At 35.2% G+C, this 15,663-nt stretch overlaps 1 protein-coding gene across 2 annotated transcripts in view; it reads left to right on the plus strand.

Moving 5' to 3' along the window:
* The window catches only part of HSD17B4 (hydroxysteroid 17-beta dehydrogenase 4), a 63,269-nt gene that overhangs the window by 38,528 nt on the left and 9,078 nt on the right, over positions 1 to 15,663 (plus strand). For both annotated transcript variants that reach the window (XM_064402820.1, XM_064402821.1), the window contains exons 18-22: positions 2,279 to 2,348; positions 6,523 to 6,629; positions 6,938 to 7,024; positions 9,427 to 9,516; positions 12,042 to 12,180. In XM_064402820.1, coding sequence (XP_064258890.1) covers positions 2,279 to 2,348; positions 6,523 to 6,629; positions 6,938 to 7,024; positions 9,427 to 9,516; positions 12,042 to 12,180 — 493 coding nt within the window. The remainder of the gene's footprint in view (positions 1 to 2,278; positions 2,349 to 6,522; positions 6,630 to 6,937; positions 7,025 to 9,426; positions 9,517 to 12,041; positions 12,181 to 15,663) is intronic.

Consider the following 15,663-nt stretch of genomic DNA (forward strand, 5'->3'; position numbering starts at 1 on the left):
AGCACAAGTATTTTTTCTCCAGTAAATTTGAAAGTCATTGGGTACAAGTATTGTCTCCCAAGTAGTGCTTATTATCACTCTAAATAAATGGTTAGATCTTATTGCAGTTTTAGTAAGCAACAGCTGCAAAGCTAAATTTGAGTTTTGGGCTAAACACAGACATTTGTCTTTTTTCTTATGATCCATAAATTGAATTTTCCATTACTGGAACTAAATTTTATTTAGCTAGAATTAAGATTTATTGCAACAGCTCTTTTGTGAAAACAGCTTCCTGACAACTTTTGTAAAAGTTCAAATTAATTGAAGAATTTCAGTAAGACCCTATAATTTTAATTTAGCTATGAAGTTACTCAATTATTTAATAATTTAGTATCTGGCAACTTTTTTTCTTGAGTAGCAATTTGCTGTTAGATTTCAGACTCTTTTGAAAGAAAACTTGAGTGATGAAGAGAGCCTATTTCATAGAATTCTGTTGAAGAATTCTCTGTAGATTGTCAGATTTAAATTTACTTGTGTGAAAAGACAGTATGGGTCTGTCTCTCACTAAAATGTCTTTCATAGAGTTTTAACTTTTATATATTCAGGAAATTATTTGCCCTCTCTTTGGTCTTCTTCAGGATCCTAAACAGATCCAGCTGAACTTCAGTCTTACACTAGTATTAAATTTCCAGTCTTCATTATTTTCCCAAGAAATTATACAATTAATTATAAGATAATTGAAAAAAAAGAAAATGTGATAAATGCACATTTTTGGCAAAGATAAAACTACCATTAGAAATTCCAGATGCACTGTTGTCTTTTTTTTCTGAAAGAAGTGTTTCAAAAACAGTAAACAAATATGTAAAGAGCCACAGAGAGATATTAGCTTACTGTTTGCCTTTCTAAGAATTAGCATGCTAATGCTATAGTGCAGTTTACAATTTTCTTCTTGCTGTTTTTAGTATCTGGTTCCAGCTCTCACAGAAAACAGAGACAAGGTCTTTACATTCCACCTTAACTCAGGCTCAAAACACTTGCTGTATTGATGACAATTGCTATGAGAAATAACAGAGAGGTACAGCTTAGTGTTAAAGCTGTAGATAGGTGGAGAAATGACCCAAATATTAACAGACTAAAAATGAAAAGTGGTGCATTATGGTTTAGAAAGATAACAAGAGTTCAGAATCTTTCTAGTTATACTGTCTGCTTCAGACTTGATAGAAAAACAGTGTTAGGCATATATTGGAAAATTCTTCATTTTGGGAATCTTTTTTTTTATCCTTGTCTTTGAAAAATCTGCTGTCTTCTTGCCTCCAAACAGAATTAGTACAGTTTACAATATTTCAAATAAGTGCATACCATTTTTTTATTGTCCTAGTTCAAAATGCTGGGAAAAAATTTTTACTGACAATGTGTTCTAAAGGCCAGTAATGTGCTTGACTAAAATACAATTTGTTTTCAGTTTAAAAGCTTTTTTCAATTAAATCTGTGTTCAATTTGTATATGTCATCATAATTAAGCTGCTAAATTCTTGGAATCTTCATTAGTTAATGTAATATACTGATTTTCACTGTACGTCTGGGAAATTTTTTCTAAGGAGTACTCCACTATCATTTAGTCAGTGGATTTCACTGTAATCTGTTGGGCAGAGAAAAAGCTCTTATTTCAGAAACAGCAGAGGTTGGCTCTTGATATCTCTTATAATATGGACTGCTGGCTGCTCTGCATGTACAGCAAATAGAAGATTTGATAATGAAAACGCTAAAGCTACACAGGGAGAGAAACCTGAAGTACTATAGCCGTATTCTTCATCTCTTCTCAGGTTTATTCACATTCATAGTGTATAAAACACGCTAAATCTGTGTTTCTCTACTTTTTTTGGTAACAAAAGAGACTATTTAACATGAAGCAAAAGTCTTCGAGAAAGCTTGGAGTGTTACTTTGGGGTATTGTTCGTTTTTGATAGTGGGATCAGCTACCCATGAATCTGCTATGAGAGAAGTATATAATAATTTGAAAGGAAAAAAAGAAAGGTTATTTCTGATTCCCATAAGATGAATCTTTTGTTGGAAAAACATGATACTGTGTTTGTACATTATTAAAAAAATTTGTATATATACTTCTGTTTTACACTGTCGATAAATTTGTCAAAGAGAACAATAATAATTAGTTTCTATTTTACATGCGTTGTTGTAGAGTATATTATGTAAGGACTAGTAACATAGATTGTGATATGTTTCTTACTTTGTCATGAATTTCCATGTGACTTCTGCTTGTTCTGACTCCTCTGTTCCTGCAGGCTGCCTTGTATCGGCTGAGTGGGGATTGGAACCCTTTACATGTGGACCCAAGCTTTGCTGCTCTTGGAGGTGAGCTGATGAGGATACCATTGTGTTAATATTTGGATGAAGGATAATGTAAATGTATTTTTAATCTATTTTTCATTATGTACATCTTTAACAACCTGGAAAAAGTAGTGCTTGTTTTATAGCTGTTCTTAGAGTCAGCAATAAAATAACTTCAAAGTTCTGCATGACGCTTCAGTTCAAAAAATGGGGAATGGTGCTTGGACTTTACTTACAGTGGAAACATACTTTCTAACCTGTTTTCCTTTAGATCTTGTTTATTGCCACTGTCCTGTTTTTACAATGTCTGTTTCATAAACAGAAATAATTGACTGTCAAAGTTTCTGAAGGAATTCCATAAATTCTCTAATATTTAGTTCTTTCCATCTGAATAATTTTGAGATTATATGGGTCTCAGTGGAATTTTTTGTTCTTCAGTTTAATCTTCTCTATCCCAATAAATCCAGCAGGGCAGGAAGAGTGGGAATTTGTTAGCACTTCTTTCCTATAAGATTGCTTAACTACACCTCTTGCTAGTGCATTAGCTTGTTAATTTACATAATTCTACATGCCAAAGCACCAGATCAGAGACTGCGCTAACTAATTCTTGAAGAGATGCAGTTAATGAAACAGGCTGTTTTCTTGAAATCGTGTTCTAAAGTTATTTTTTGGACATATTTTCAGGCCTTGTAAGTAGTGTATAGTTTGATTACTCTGGGCAGGCAGCAAATTGATTTACTTAAGAAATTTTCCTGAATGTGTATTGGTATCATCATAAACATTACATGAGACTACTAATCTGTAATAATTAGTTTGCCGTTTCCTGATGAATTCCTTTTTAATATGCAAGTATCACTGTATGGTGTTTTTATCAAGATAAACAGAGCAGAGCTATGCTTCCTTGTTCAGATCATGCTTAACATACATTCACAAGTTATCTTCCATAAATGCATACTAATTGGTTTGTTAACTCAGTTTTGTATAATTCTATATAGATTTGTGTTCATAAGTAATGATTGTCAAATGCTAGAGTTCAAGAAGAGATTTCCCTGGTTTGTTAATGCATTCTGTTTGTTTGTGATGTTGGTTTGTTAATGATGGTGATGGAGATGAAAAATACATGTTTATAATTGAAAACCCAGTGTTTGGAATAATAATGATGATAATACTTTAAAAACCTAACAAAATAAGAGAAGTAGAAGTCTTCTACCTGCTCACACAAAGAGCATTGTCACATAGACAAGGAATATGAAATTAATACTATAGATAAGACGTCCTTTTGTCTCAATGTAAAACTGCCACACTGGATTTTGGAACTATGAGAGTACGCTACCTCTACTAAATGCAAGTACTATCAAAGAAGAAATGACTGTAGAGAACCCACAAATTTTCTTTCTAGATGTGCAAATGTTTTTTTTTTCCTTCAGCTCTATTCACACACCTTCTTGTCATGTAACAGTCTCTGTGGATGCTCTCTTTACTGGTTCTCACCAGTGTTGCATGGGAAGCAAGTATTCAGCATAATGCATTCAGGTCATTCCTGGATTATTGTTAAGACTGCCTGTGGGTAATGTTTCAGAAGATATAAATTACATGAAAACACCTGTTTATATTCTTGTGCCTTTATTTCTGTATCTTGTGTTTCCAGATACTAGAAAGCAATATTTACTTTGATTTGTTTCAGTCTAGATACAAAGTAACAGAATTTAGCTCACAGGATTTTTCTTTGAGTATGCATTAGTTTTATAAAGAAAATACTGGGAAAAATAAGATTGTGTATATTTGGCTGGTTTTGAGTTCTGATTAGAGTGGGTGGTTTCTGGTTCTTGCATACTGAATTGAATTGAGTTTTTAAAGAGCTAGATGTCACAGTAACATTCTGAATGAGAGATACTGAAAACTGATGATGTTAAAATAGTGCAACTTTGAGCTTTCAGAACAGTGCCCATTGAATACAAAATAGAGTGTTGGTAAAAGTGTACATACTCTCTTTTAATATTTTAATGTTAATGAATTAAATCAATATCAAATATTGATTTTAATATTAATTAAAAGTAAAATTAATATTAAATAAAAATATTCTGATAAATAATTTTGTGGGAAAGAAATTACAAAGTGGTCAGACTGCAATACTTATGGTGAGAAAACAAGCTCATATTCCTTTGAGCCTGTCTTTCTGTCATGTCTTCTAATGTAATGTGACAAAATTTCTCTTTCTCCCCCTTAATTCTGCTAGCTTTGTCTTTCTTTTGGTCTCATCATTTCCATCTTTCCCAGCATTGAATCTTCCATGACTTAACTTCAGTATGCAACTAGTTACCACACAGCCACTTGCTCTCTCCTCCCTGTTTTTCCCTTCACTTCCCTTTCCTCTCCCATCCTCACTCCTGGTGGGATGGAGAGTAGAGTTGCAGAGGAAAAAAGGTAAAACTGGTGGGTTGATACAAGAACACTTTAATAACTAAAGCAAAGTAAAATATTATAGTAATAATACTAATGCTGCTGCTACTACTATAAATAATAATGGAAAGGACAGAGAGGAAGTGTAAAACCTGTGAGAAACAAGTGCATGACACATTTGCTTATCACCTGCCAACCAATGCTCAACTCATCCCTGAGCCATGATCAGTAGCTCCTGGCCAGCTTCCCCCAGTTTATATCCTGATCATGAGATTCTGCCACCTCTTTGGTGGCAGATCATAGGTCATGGAAGAGTGTTTGGCATATGTAAGACACTGATTAGCAAGAGCTGAAACATCAGTGTATTATCAGCATTACTGTCACACTAAATTCAGAGCACAGCACTGTACAGACTATTAGAGAAGAAAATTCATTATAACCCAGCCGAAGCTAGGATGGTGTCTTTGTGGCTTTTTTGTTTCTGTCTTGATTGTGCCCCTTTTCCCTTTTCCCTTTTCCCTTTTCCCTTTTCCCTTTTCCCTTTTCCCTTTTCCCTTTTCCCTTTTCCCTTTTCCCTTTTCCCTTTTCCCTTTTCCCTTTTCCCTTTTCCCTTTTCCCTTTTCCCTTTTCCCTTTTCCCTTTTCCCTTTTCCCTTTTCCCTTTTCCCTTTTCCCTTTTCCCTTTTCCCTTTTCCCTTTTCCCTTTTCCCTTTTCCCTTTTCCCTTTACCCTCTCCCTATCCCTCTCCCTATCCCCCTCCCCCTCCCCTCCCCTCCCCAGTTTCTCCTGTCTCCTCTTTTTTTGTTTGTTCCATTTGCTTTTCTTCCAGCTGTTGTCCCTTGGGAGAACATTTTGTGCTGTGTAGATGCAATAAGAAGTTGTTAAGTGCTCAAGAAAAACAGACTCTGGCAGACAAGAGTAGCATATAAGTTCTGGGCAAAGCAACTAGTTTCACTGCCAAAGCTGGACAGCTCTGTCTGGATTCCATGGGCTGTTGCAAGTGTGATCAGTTACTGTTTACCTGCCTTGTCAGGTCAGAACAACCTTAAGGAATCAGAATATACAAGCAGCATCTTTATAACTTAACAGTTGCACTTTAGCAAATCTGAGGCCAGTTGGCAAAGGTTTATTTTGTCAGATTTTTACAGTACTGGAAAAAGATGGAACACTAATATAAAGCTTATCCTCTGCCAAGGTTGAGCTCCTGCTTCAAAGCATAGGAGTTTGAGGAAACTTGACAAAAATGTCAGTATAACAAAAACAGAAAAACACTGCAAGTTTTCTTTCCTTTTTTTTCTTTTCTTTCTAAAGAAAGGTAAATTAATCCTAAAGTAGGCATTGCATTAGAAAACTTTGGCCAACCATGAATAGGAATTCAAAACAGGAAGTATCAAATGATCTTAGTGTTGCTACTTTTTAATGCTTACAATACCTCTTACCCATAATGTACATGCTTACATTTAATTGCACATCTGGTGTGCCTATGCATGCATACTCAAACAATCTCCTTATTTTTTTATTTTGTCACCTCTACAGACAGGGACTAATTCTGCTTCTGAGTCTCACAGAGCACAGGCAGTGCTAAGAGTAGAGCTTGTCACCAAGCACTTTCCTTTGCCTAAAAGTAGGGGAAATCATAAATAGTAACAGACACTTTTTCATTGAGATAAATAAGTTAAAAAGAAAAATTATTAAGGACACTAATGGAGGAAAATACTGTGAATAAGGTATAGCTATTAATAGAGGCTGCATTCCAGGTCCTAATATGAAAAATGCTAAAATGTTACCTCTTTAAATAGGATTTAAGAAGCCTATACTTCATGGACTATGCACCTTTGGGTTTGCTGCTAGGAACGTTTTGAAGCAGTTTGCAAATAATGATGTGAACAGATTCAAGGCAATCAAGGTCTGTGTGTTCATTCTTTGCAGTAAATTTCCTGGATTTTTCTGTTTTAGTGCCGAAAGAAATCTTAGGTGTGGGGGAAGTCTTTCATAATGTCTTAATGACAGAATTGCTTTTACTTACGGCTGCATGCTTTTTAATGCCTCTGTCTTGTATGTTTGCTTACATATAGAGGCTTTCTGCATTGATAGTTGACTTAATTTTCCTCTTTTTTCATTTCAGTAGAGCCAATTTGTTTAAGCTTTGTATTTACATATAGCAGACATATATTTTCGCAACCCCACTTTTTTTTCCGTTTTTTTTGCTTTTAGGTTCGTTTTGCAAAGCCAGTCTATCCAGGGGAAACTTTGCAAACAGAAATGTGGAAGGAAGGAAATAGAATCCATTTTCAGACCAAGGTCAGAACAATCTCTTCATTGTGAGCTTCAGAGAAAGATGTATTGGTTAAAACACTGGGGATATGAGGGGAGCAAGAAAAGATGACTCGTTAAGCAGCACACCATTAGCAAAGTCTTTGTAAAGAAATGAAGTAAATAGAATGAAATAGTCTTACTTGTTTTATGGCGTCACTAGGTTTCTAATAGAAGTACCATTAGAATCATAGGTTATCACTGTATTAAATGAGGACTCTTTTCATTATGTGTGCATTTTTTTGTGATTTTCCACTGGGGAAAGTGAAAAATAATAAAAAAGCTGTCATCATCAGGTCATCATAGTGTGTACTTGTTTTCTGGAGTTACTCATAACTTTGTGTATTCTTTTTTTTTTTTTAACCTTTATTTATCTGAATCGGCTCTTAAGAGTTTATGCATGTAAGTGTACTGCAGATTTAGCTTAGATTGGGTTAAACTTAAGCTGCAGCTACACAGAAGAACTTCTTAAAAATGGAAATTTTATAGCAGTTGAACACAGTAACTACGGTGAAACAGAGTTTACATTTTTATAAGATCTTAGTTTGCATTATTCTATTTTCTTGGGTCCTCCTAGTAGCATTTTATGTGGCTGTCCTGTAATCATTATCTCCATGTCATAGGGTACGTAGTGGGAACTAAGGCTAAAATTCTAGGTAAAGGGCAAAAAGTAAAAGTGAATGTCATCACATATGTAGCATCATATGACATTTTCACTTTCTTTATCTATGATTTGATACTGGTATTTGTCAATATTTGCTTTGGCTTATGCAGTGAGAGTTACACTGCTTTGCTGGCCAAAGTTTTGCAGCCTCATCTCTGTAAAGACGTAGCCAACTCTTGATTAGTGAGTAGGGTAGCTGGTATGGTTGCAGCTGCAGGGAGGATTGGGCAGGCAAAATCAAACAAGGAGAGGCATCATAGGAACAGAGGAATGCTGTATTCATACAGCTTTCTGGGATGTACATTGATTCCAGGAGGCAAATTTTGTTTGCAGACCTGATGGGTGTTAGCAGCTACAGAATTTCAGAATGGAGGCAATGTAGAGACTACTGTGTACAAAATCTCCATTTCTAATTGTTGGTAGCAAATGAGGTAGTTTGGTGCCTCAAGTGAGCTTTGAAAATTACTGTAGTTATATTTAAAAGGTGCTATCACCCAGTCCTGACAGAATCTAGAATTCATATGTTTACTTTTGATGGTTTCCATATACCATCAAATTATAGATGTTAGTTAATAGAGTTCATAATGTGCTTCCAAGTCCTTCCAAATTTGTAAGCAGGGTGAGCTGTTGTGTTGTGTTTAAAGGCAAAATTTGTAATTCTGCTTGGTTTAATAATTGCTAATATGTAGAGTTTTGGTGAGTTTTGCTAAGGATTTTTCTTCCACAACTTTGGAGTAACTGATTCTGGATAGAAATTAGAACATTTAACAGGATTATAATAAAGCATCTTAAACAGTTATGAGGTGTGCATAGTTTTGTTTCTTATTGCATGTTGGATTTGTGAACTAAATCCATCTTTGTGCTGAAATGAACTCTGGTTAAATCAAACTACAGATGGACTTAAAATTTTGAGAGGGTGATTTTAATCCATTTTCAGCATTGTCTGAAGTACAGTGGCAGCAGGTGACAAGCTGTCAGGCATGATTTGAGTAATAGTTAATGTAGTGCAATAAACTAGGCTGTGATACTTGATATTTCTCCAGTTTGGTATTTGGTATACACTTCTCTATATGCATTATCAGTGAATCAATTTGCTGTCTTCTGTTAGCTGCCATAGGTCAGTAGGATTTGTCACATCCCTCAAAGAGAAAATGCCAAATTGTAACCTGTTTTCTTATCTGAATTAACTATTAAAAAAAAATTAAACTGGGGGGAATTCAGGTATTTTCCATCATTCTTTTTGTAATCTCTCTTGTTTGCAATCCTTAAAAAGATGTTTCTAGTGTAAGTTGAAGTATAAGGCATGTGGAGATAGTGAAATTGTCTAAATGGACTCTTGACACTTGAATATCTACCTCAAGGAAAAACATTGTAGAGCAATGTCTTTCTAAGAGCTATTTATGAAGAAATATTGACAGCAACTTGTAACACTAGGCGTAAATAAGGTTTTTCAGCTGTTTTGTGAGCAGAACACCAGCAATATATTTTGGTACAATTTCTCCAGAGGAAAATAATTATTTTGCTTGAAGAGCTGTTTGGAAAACATATTATAACAATTTGCCTCAAGACTACAGCACATTTATGAGGCTTTTTTTTCACTCTGTAACTTTTATGTTTTCTCTTTACATCACTGATTTTAAAGTATCAGGAATACTCCTTAGATGCCCTTCTTTTGTGACTTTCTGCAAATAAATCACCTCTTTAATGTATTTTTCCCTCACTGCAGATCAAGGAGACCGGAGAAGTTGCCATTGCAGGGGGCTATGTGGATATAGTACCAGCCTTGGAAAAGCCTTCTGCTCGAGAGCCTCTGATGGTAGGTGGAAGCAATGGAAGTCTTAACTTGCACAGATGGATAGTTAGGCTTTATTTTGGTGAAAAACACAGGAAAAATATTTAGGTCTCTTACCAACCTTATTTGCAATATTCACAGGAGTTACAGGTGCAGAGATGTTAGCATGTATGTTGTTTAAGATACAGATGTTAGTTGATCTGAGAGGAAAACTCCAATTGTGTACACTGGATGCTGGTGTTTGATGTGCTTGATGCTAATTGAACTCTCAGGATAAGCATTGTGCTGTATGTTACAAAACAAGGAAGGGCATGTACCAGTGAGCGCCATGTTTTGAGCACTTGCATAGCTCAAAATAGAAATTGTTTAATGTAATTCAGCTGTGTTACTGTAGAACAATGCTTTTCTTATTATTTTGTAGATGTTGAAGATCAGACTTTATATAGGATGTAAAATGTGTGACCTTTCTCAATTTTTTCAGAGACACAGGGAGAGGGGCAAGAACGCATTAGCATAAGTGAAAATGAGATAACATACAGAAAAGAAGTTTTGTCGTTGAATGATTTTGAAATAAGGCTCTGAGAGCTGTTTGTACATGTGGTTAGGCCTAGCACACAATATGCTCTTCATACCGTGTATATTTAAAAAAATCCCATGCATGCATGCATGCCTTAAGCCTTGGGTACCGTACTTGCCACAAAACACAGAATTGTGTATGCAATAGTGAGGATGACCCTAATGTGGTCTAAAAGTCACTTAAGGCAATGCATATTTGTTAAGTTTATTATTAAGGCAATGCCTTAATAAACTGTTATCTTTTTTCCCCATTGATTCTTGCGTGCAAACAAGGAAATTGTAATGCTTTGAAGTTTATGAAATACTGGGATAGTGACATTCATATAAAGATTTTGATCACAGATTGAGGACTATTGAGTGATACTTGGGCTTCATCCAAAGCAGCATGGCCAGCAGGGTGAGGGAGTGGATTCTGCCCATCTGCTCTGCTCTGGTGAAACCCCACATGGAACACTGCAGCCAGCTCTGGGGTCCCCAGCACAGGAAGGACATGGACCTGTTGGAGCAAGTCCAGAGGAAGGACATAAAGAAAATTAGGGGAATTGAGCACCTGTCCCATGAGAAAAGGCTAAGAACATTTGGTTTGTTCAGCCTGGAAGAGAGAAAGCTTCAGGGTGACCTAGTTGTGGCCATTTATTACCCAAAGGGAGACAAAGAGGAGCTTTTTACAAGAGCATGTAGTGACTGGATAAGGGGGAATGAATTCAAAATAAAAGAGGATAGGTTTAGATTAGATCTTCAGAAGAAATTCTTTACTGTGAGGCACTGGAACAGGTTTCCCAGAGAAACCAGCAGGTTGTGGCTGCCTTATTCCTGTAAGTGTTGAAGGCCAGGCTGGATGGTGCTTGGAGCACCTTGGTCTAGTGAAAAATATCCCTGCCCCCCAACAGGGGGATTAGAACTAGATTATCTTTAGGGTTTATTCCCATTCAGGCCATTTTATCATTCTATGATTTATCCAGGAACCTGTTTCTTTTTGCTGCTTGTGTTTAATCTTCTGAGACATTCTGAATTGTTGAATGAAGTTCAAACATTAGAACTTTTTTGAACTGCTCAGATTTTCTTTTTTTTTTTTTTTTAAACTTGGCAGAACAGGTGTTCTTTAAGCTTACTTTGAGAAATTAAGGTGCTTTGGCAGAAATTTGCTGACAGGGTCAGACACCCACCAGGGGAAACTAGCCTGACTGAGTGAAGATTGTCAAATTTAAAGGCCATTGGGAATCCTTTAATAGAATGGAAAATGTTAGGCTTAGCCAAAGTGGTGACGCAATAGCAGCCTGAAGAGTCTTGTGTTCTGCTGTACGGGTAGGTACAGCGAACAGCTAAACCTCTGAGACTTTCTTTGCTCCAGTTGCAGTTAGACGAAACATGTCACTGAAGTAGCTTCTCTAAAGTGTAGCCTTTTATCCTGTAAAAATATTAGTAAAAAGAAAGACAGTGAAAGGTTGCAAAATAATGTGCTTGGAAAAGCTGGAAATCTAAATGTAGCTAATCGCACTGTTAAATTTTGTCTGCACTGGAGTTTTGACTGTTTTCATAGTGCAGTACATTTTGAACATCTTTCATGTCAAAGTAATGTACTGGTAAAACCTTTTTTTTGTTCTGAAAACTAACATAACATTCACTGTGGAAAAAGTGGCAGTGGTTATCGTGAATAGGAAAAAAAGGTCAGTTTAGAAACTCTTAGAGCACTAATTAAAAAATATGTCTCAAATTGTAATGATAAATGAGAAAAAGTATAAAAACAAGATTTGAAAAAATTTTAAATGAAAATTTAAAATGAAGCATTTTCTGCTTCAAAGTACTTTTTAGTGCTGATGGTGGCTAGAGGTGTTTATTTTGTGGTAGAAAAAATCTCAGCTGCATTTAATAATTTTGATGTAGATAGTTGTGTGCTGTAAAGTGACATATTTAATACCTTTTAACCAAGTTTGAATTTTAAATTCTTCATACCTTTTTTTTTTTTTTTTAAGACTGGAGGGCTGCAGAGTAACCTTGTGTTTGAAGAAATTGGTCGTCGTGTAAAAGAGATGGGAAATGAATTGGTAAAGAAAGTAAACGCCGTATTCCAGTGGGACATCACTAAAGATGGAAAAACAGCAATGCAGTGGAGTAAGTTGTTGTGTTTATATGATACCCCAATGCATTTTTGTTATGAAATGGGATTAATTGTAATAATTCTAATTAAACTGATAGTTTGGAACTAAGCATAGGATAGTAGATGAGTAAGCAGTGGGACCTACAGGTCTGAATGCATTCTGGGTTCACAAATGGCAAGAAGATCAGATAAACTTTGCAGGTACTAATCTTCCAAGGGACATACTTCTTTAACTTGCCTATTTAGATGTAGGCATATGTTATATCATCTTTTAGAACTTCAGTGCATTTCGATTTACATTTTCCAGATTGGATTGCTAAATTAGCCCAGTAGGAATGTTACAGTAATTAGTCTGCTGGTGATGTACATGTTAACTGATCTAAAACAAATAAGTAATTATTTCTACTGCATTGTTCTTGTCACTTCAGTGAAAATGTAGCCCAGTTTGTTTCCATTTAAACTTTCTGAGATCAAGGTTTAATGGAGGCATAGTCATGATTTCCCATTGTTTAAGCATGGGACTGGTTCATGGTGAGAAACTATAGCCTGTAATAGCAATGACTCACAACTGAACTTTTTACTGATTAAATGAATAATAGAATTACACAAAGTGGTCTGATGGAGGAAAGCGACTTCCTCAAAAACCTCTTCTTCTTAAATTATCCTTTGCTCTCATTATAAAGATATGTATTTTTGAAAACAACCCCAAATCTTCTTTTATTAATTGGATAGATTTTTTTATTTTTGGAATTTTTTTTGTTTTTTTTTAGTTGACACGTCTACTGCTTTATTGGTGGAGTGTAAAGATTTTCCAAAAGGAAAAAGCTTAGTGAGGTTGTAACTTTCAGGCCTTTTTGTGGGGAAATGAATGTCAAGCCTGTTGTTTAGACTTCTTTTTGTTTGGTGGTTGAATGTAGTCAAATGAGTGAAGGGGCTGCTCTTTGACAGGCTGAGACGGGAGACTCACAGTAGGTCAGATGAGGTGTGCATTATGTTTTGTTCTGTACACTGTGACTTTTTTTAAACTGTTGTTGAGCAATTCAGAAGCCTGTAATTTCACCTAATCATTTCCTAATGTTGACCAGTAGAGATTCTGAGTAGCAAGATGGCTGTTAAGTTTCAGAAAAAATATTTTTCAGAGATTGGGCAGGATAGTTGTTTTCTACTTGCCTTGCTTTTTAAGCAGTTTTTGAGGGATGAAGAGTGATTTCCATTTGGATAGAAGTTAATAAATATTATGAATATACCTGCGTGGATTATGCAAGCTGAGTGCCTATACATCAAAATGAGACAAGGGAAATACTGAATAATCCAACTCAGACTGTTCTGTCTTAAAATTAATTACTGCTCTTAATCATTACTATTGTCTGCGGTTTTCCATGTTTGCGTGAAGTAATTTAAATTACAAACATGGTTAAAACTTTGAGAAAGGTCTTATGAAATTTTACTTGCGTTCTTGGTTACATTTTAGGTGATAATTAGATAATTAGATAATTAGATTATCTAATTATTTAATTATAAAATTAGATAATTTTAGGTGATAATTGTTGGTTAAACTCCTGAATATTTGAAGTGGCAACTTGTGTTGGTTGCGCAATCACTCTGTACTCCACATCAGTCCTAGTGATTCATGTGTAATAAATTTGATACAAGTGATGGTCATGTTTATAACAACAACTAGAAAACTATTTTGGGTTGATTGAGCTTTGGCTTTAACTTTGGAATTGCTTTATTGATCACCTGAGTTCAACATTACGTATGTCCAGAGAATAAAGGGACAAGTCATTGGAGGAGAAATCTGCTGAAGAGTGTTTCAAGATATGAATAGAATTTCTCACTCAGGAAGTTCTGAAACTGCAAATTGCTTAATGAAGAACAAGCACACTTAGAGATTTAGGTCTGAGTAGTGCCCTTACTTGCCTCATGAGATCACATTTTATTAGAGGGGAAACAGGTGAATGTTTTTGCTATTGTATTCAGATCAAGAGAATCCTCCTGCTTTGAATAAATCAATAGTCAGCCTTTTGTCCTCTCATGCTTCTCCTACTGAAGCAGTAGGAAGAAGGTACTGCTTTCTTCCTGTTCATATGTCTCTAGCTAAAAGAGATTAAATAGACATAGCTTTTGTTTGTCTTATTCCCTCTGCTTCTGTTGCACTGAAAATTTTCTGTACTATTATATGCATTTGGAAAAAAACTTAAAGATCCCTGTGGGATGGAGGCTGGAGAAGCTAATCTAATATATTAAACATTTCCTGCTGCTGACTGCTATTAAGAACTGAAATGAAACTTTTTCAGAAGCTTGGAAAAGTTACTGTGAAAATTTTTACAGTGTGGTTAGTTCCTTATGAATTACTGTAGGCTCTGTGGTGTAGTAAATATGTAAGGCTGAAGGTCATTGTCTAGGTGACCCAGCAGGGTGTCTGTAGAAAATGTTGTTTACTTTTCCTTTTGGGAGTACTGGTATGCTAATACTTCCTTTGTATATGACTTTTTTTAAAGAACTTTCCGTGTCATCCTGTTTCTGTATTTGTTTGTGTTTTCTGAATATTTTTGTGTGTATTTAGATTTCAAATAATTTTTGGATGAAGAAAACAGGAGTTGGTTAGTACTAAAATAGTTAGACTGCTACAAATAATCTAAATACTAAAATTTTATATTGTCAATATGAAAATAGTTATGAAAACTCACTAGCAGAATTTTAGGAGTTGTGACAACTGTAGTATCAACCTTTGCTGTTTGTCCCTACATGGAAGAAGTGCCTACTATTTTTGATGTCTGTTTAATCCAATGGCATATTTTTAATGGCAAGCTGTATATGAATCTGCATTATGAAATTTTTATTTGGGGAATATTTGAAAACACTTTCCTGCCATTAAAAAGCATATACCCAAAAAAACCCATAAAGCAAAAGACCTTCCAGAGGCAAGTACTTGAGATTTATAAACAGTTGCAAACTTAATTCTTTTTGCATGTTTGCATATGTTACATTATTATTCAGTATTCAAGTGTCTCTTGTACCTGGTATAATTCATTTTTCATGGTAAGTGCAGAAGAAGATGGTAGTTTTTAAGTCTGTGTTCCAAGAAAGACAGCATTTTTGCAGTTGGGATATTCTCAATAATCTAAACGACTTCTGACTTCATGTGATCCTTGTAAGATCTCTGTATGGTCATCAGTGAGACTTTTGCAATGCAGATAAGCAATGACAATCAGTTCAGAATATGTAAAATTGACAATGCCATTTGCTTACTTGAATGCTTGACTTTTTGAATTGTTAATGTAAGGTAGGCTTCCATACACAATTAGAAATTTTAGTCTTTGTCAAATTGATTTTTTTACTTTAAAAACTGAAGATGACAGTACAATGTCACCTTTGCTATAGCTTGAATTTAGACTGGTTTTCAAAGGTGCTTCAGATTTTTATGTTACTCAGCTCAGTTAGTGGAATTGCACTTCTTTACTGTACATTTAAATTCGGCCTGGTGGTTATTAGTT

Source organism: Passer domesticus, chromosome Z (assembly GCF_036417665.1).
Source record: "Passer domesticus isolate bPasDom1 chromosome Z, bPasDom1.hap1, whole genome shotgun sequence".
NCBI lineage: Eukaryota > Metazoa > Chordata > Aves > Passeriformes > Passeridae > Passer > Passer domesticus.